The 3,746-nt window shown below is 32.2% G+C and overlaps 1 protein-coding gene across 1 annotated transcript; it reads left to right on the top strand.

The window, feature by feature from the left end:
- The first annotated feature begins 1,598 nt into the window (after positions 1-1,598).
- On the top strand, positions 1,599-3,065 carry LOC133800332 (uncharacterized). The gene has a single exon (XM_062238289.1). It carries the CDS (start codon positions 1,599-1,601, stop codon positions 3,063-3,065), a length of 1,467 nt encoding a protein of 488 aa, XP_062094273.1.
- The last annotated feature ends 681 nt before the right edge of the window (positions 3,066-3,746 follow it).

The following is a 3,746-nucleotide window of genomic DNA, read 5'->3' as shown; positions in this document are numbered from 1 at the left end:
AATATTATCTTAGTGTCAATAATAGTGTTTTACTTATCATCTATTTTTAGATTCTTGGTTATTTGACACTTCGTAATATGATATGTCAAAGCTCCCAAACAAAGATTTTTTCACGTTATAAACAATCTTGATTGCTTAAACGTCAATAAAAATTTAATTGCTTAAACTAATGACTTGCTTATATTGGTCATCTCTTGTATTTGCTCTTTAAGTAATTATGGCATGTAATAGACAATGGCTCATTTTACATGTTAGAATTTTTTATTAATCTAAAATAATAAGAAAAAAATAAATATTTTTCTTTATCACCAAATTCTCCTTAAAGTTAAGAGTTGTTTTGAAATGATTTATTATGTTTTTGTCGATGAAAGTAATGATGTATGATCATGTTAAAATCTTTTTCTTTATAAATTTGTGTGATATGTATTTTTTATCAAGTGATTGTAATTCTTTATCTTCATCAAATTCACCGAAGGACATTGCGAGATATATTATAAATTAAAAATAGTTGATGCACATATATTACTGTCTACACTATGACTTTTCTATTATTATATTATTAATTTTTTTTTAAATATTATTATATTATATATATATTATGTAGTTATGTAAATACATATATATATCAATGTTGTGTTTAAATGACATATATATAGAGATTATTTATATAAATATTTATATATACTATAAAACTATAATTCATTCTATTATATATGTATATATATTTAAAAAATAATGAACCAATTTTTATTAAAATTATTGAAAATATTTACAATTTTAAAATTAAGCAAACGTACATTACACGTTGTTTCTACCTAGTACCTAACTACATATCAACAAATGATTTATATCATTTTATACTTTGAATTTTGTGATTATAAGATAACCTTGACTTGATTTAGTTGAAAAAAAAATTGAGAACATTTTGATGAAAATCTCAAAATATTTTTTAAAGAAATTATAACTAAATGATATAATGTATGTATATTTTATTTTTAAAATTATTTTGTTTTATGTTTATTTAAAATAAGTCTAAATAATTAAATAGTATAATTTGAATAAAAAAATATTTTGTAGTTTTCATTAAAAATGCATGGTTCATTTAGCAATCATAGAATCTGTTGAGAATTTTTTTAAAAAATATAAGAAACATAATGTTACAAAACATTTATACAAAAAAAAAAGATCAGACCACTAGGAACTTTAATCATTTCAGGAACTTCATGGGGAAGAAAAGCTCGGCCACTAGGAAGATTGATACTAAAAAGCCTGAGTTTTGGTGAAAAACTTTCTGTTCCGCAACAAGTCAATTTAATCAGGCCTTTCTCTAAGAATGATGTAAGAGAGGCTCTGTTTGGCATTCACTCCATTAAGAGCCCAGGTTCGGATGGGTTTGGTGCTGGTTTTTTCAAAGGCCTTTGGAATGAGATAGGACATGACAGAAGTATGGCAGTGTTAAAATTTTTTATGATGGTGTTCTTCCTAGCGATCTTAATGAGACTGTTATCTCTCTCATTCCGAAGACTGGTTCCCCTAAAACAGCAGCTGATTATAGACCTATTGCGTGCTGTAATACGCTCTATAAATGCATTTCTAAAATGTTGTGTTCTCGCTTGTCTGAAGTTCTTCCATTCTTGATCCACAGTAATGAAGGGGCTTTCATCAAAAATCGTCTCCTGGCTCATAATATACTTATATTTCAGGACTTGCTCAAGGGTTATACGAGGAAAAACATCTCAGCTAGATGTATCATGAAGATCGATCTTAGTAAAGCTTACGGTACAGTTGATTGGCAGTTTGTGGCTGACTTGCTCAAGGGTCTTTGTTTCCCTTCGAGGTTCACACATTGGGTGTTGGTCTGTTTAAAGGGAACCTCTTATTCATTGATGCTCAATGGTCGGCTTCATGGCACCTTTAGAGGGGAAAATGGTCTTAGACAAGGAGATCCGGTTTCTCCTCTTTTGTTTGTTTTGATTATGGAGTATCTGACTCAGCTTTTACTTCAGACTTCAAAACAAAAAGGTTTTGGTTTCCATCCCTTATGTAAGCATGTTAATCTTGTCAATCTCTGTTTTGCAGACGATTTAGTTATTTTTTGCAAGGGAAATGTGAAATCTATGAGTCTCATACAGGCTGCTATCGATAGTTTTTGTGCCACAACTGGCCTCTCAATCAACAACTCTAAGTCTCATATATACTTTGGAGGCTTGAAAGATGATTGTAAATCTCAGCTAGTGGAGATTACTCAAATGGAAGAAGGCTCTTTTCCGCTTAAGTATCTTGGATTTCACCTTAGACCAACGAAGTGGAGAGCTGCAGACTGTAGGGAAATCATTGAAAAAATTCAGCGGAACCTCCATTCCTGGACTAGCATAAATCTTTCTTTTGCAGGCCGAGCTCAACTCATTCATTCAGTCCTCCTTGGAATTAGGAATTTATGGATGAACATCTTCATTCTTCCTCAGAAAGTTGTTGCTGTCATAGATAAAAGTTGCAGAGATTTTCTTTGGGGATTGAAAGGGAACCGAAGCAAACCTCACCTCACTTCTTGGGAGCAAGTCTGTCTTCCCAAAAAGTATGGAGGAGCTGGCTTCTTTGAGGGCAGGAAGTGGAATATTGCGTTGATGGCCAAGTATATTTGGGCTATATCGAGCAAAAAGGATTGCTTATGGGTTAAATGGATAAACTCGATCTACCTTAAAGGCCAAAGTTTCTGGTATGTTCCCTTAATTAGTGACACTAGCTGGTACTTTCGGAAATTATTGAAGCTGAGGAATGTTATAGATTCTGCTGCTGTTAGCTCTTCGGGATTAAGAGGGAAATTCAAAGTGAAAACTTTTTATCTTTCTCTTATCACAGCTAGCGAGGATCAATATGCATCTGCTATATGGCATCGCTTATTTGTCCCGAAACACAGATTTATTTCCTGGCAAGCAATCAATGAACACCTCCTTACTCGAGATAAACTGGGGAAATTTTTGGATCTGGCCTCCTATCTATGCCCGGTCTGTGATAGTGTTACTGAGTCCCACCAGCACCTTTTTTTTTACTGCACCTTCACTTAGAAAATTCAACAAGAAGTTAGCTCCTGGTCTGGTTTTAGGAGCTGGCCTCTGACCATTGAAGCCTGGAAGACTTGGAGCTCCAAAGTCTGTTCAGACCTGTTGTATCTGGTGTGGAATGATATACTTTCAGCAGTATTTTACTCAGTTTGGTGTAATAGAAACAAGTGTGTTTTTTATTTGTGTTGTAACTCAGTGATGATAGTTAGTTCATCTATAAAATTAGCTATCAAAGCTAGAGTTAAGGGAATTAATTGTACCAAGGCTAAGAAAAGAGAAAGAGATGTAATTAGCCGTATAAATTCCCTGTAATTTTTCCTTTTGGCAATTTGTTGTAGCTGTTAGATAGTGCTGGCATTGTATTTGTTTTGTGATTGTTGAATATAAAGCTTTTCTTTTCCTCAAAAAAAAAAAAAAAAAAGATCAGACAAAATCACATAATAATATACTAATATTATTTCATAATCAATATTACATATGAAAATACTATTTTTTTTTTTAATAAAAGAGATACTTTCATTAATGAGAAATGTCCTCTAAACACAAGGATAACAAAAGAGAAAGGCAGCCATTACCTCTGAAAATGCAATCTAGGGAAGAACAAGATTGTCTAATGAGCAATCTTGTTCGCAGTTCGTTTAACAAAAACAATAGACACGTTGTTCAAAGAGTGGATTAAATCTT

This window comes from Humulus lupulus, chromosome 9 (assembly GCF_963169125.1).
Source record: "Humulus lupulus chromosome 9, drHumLupu1.1, whole genome shotgun sequence".
Classification (NCBI taxonomy): domain Eukaryota; kingdom Viridiplantae; phylum Streptophyta; class Magnoliopsida; order Rosales; family Cannabaceae; genus Humulus; species Humulus lupulus.
This window is presented reverse-complemented; position numbering and strand designations above follow the sequence as displayed.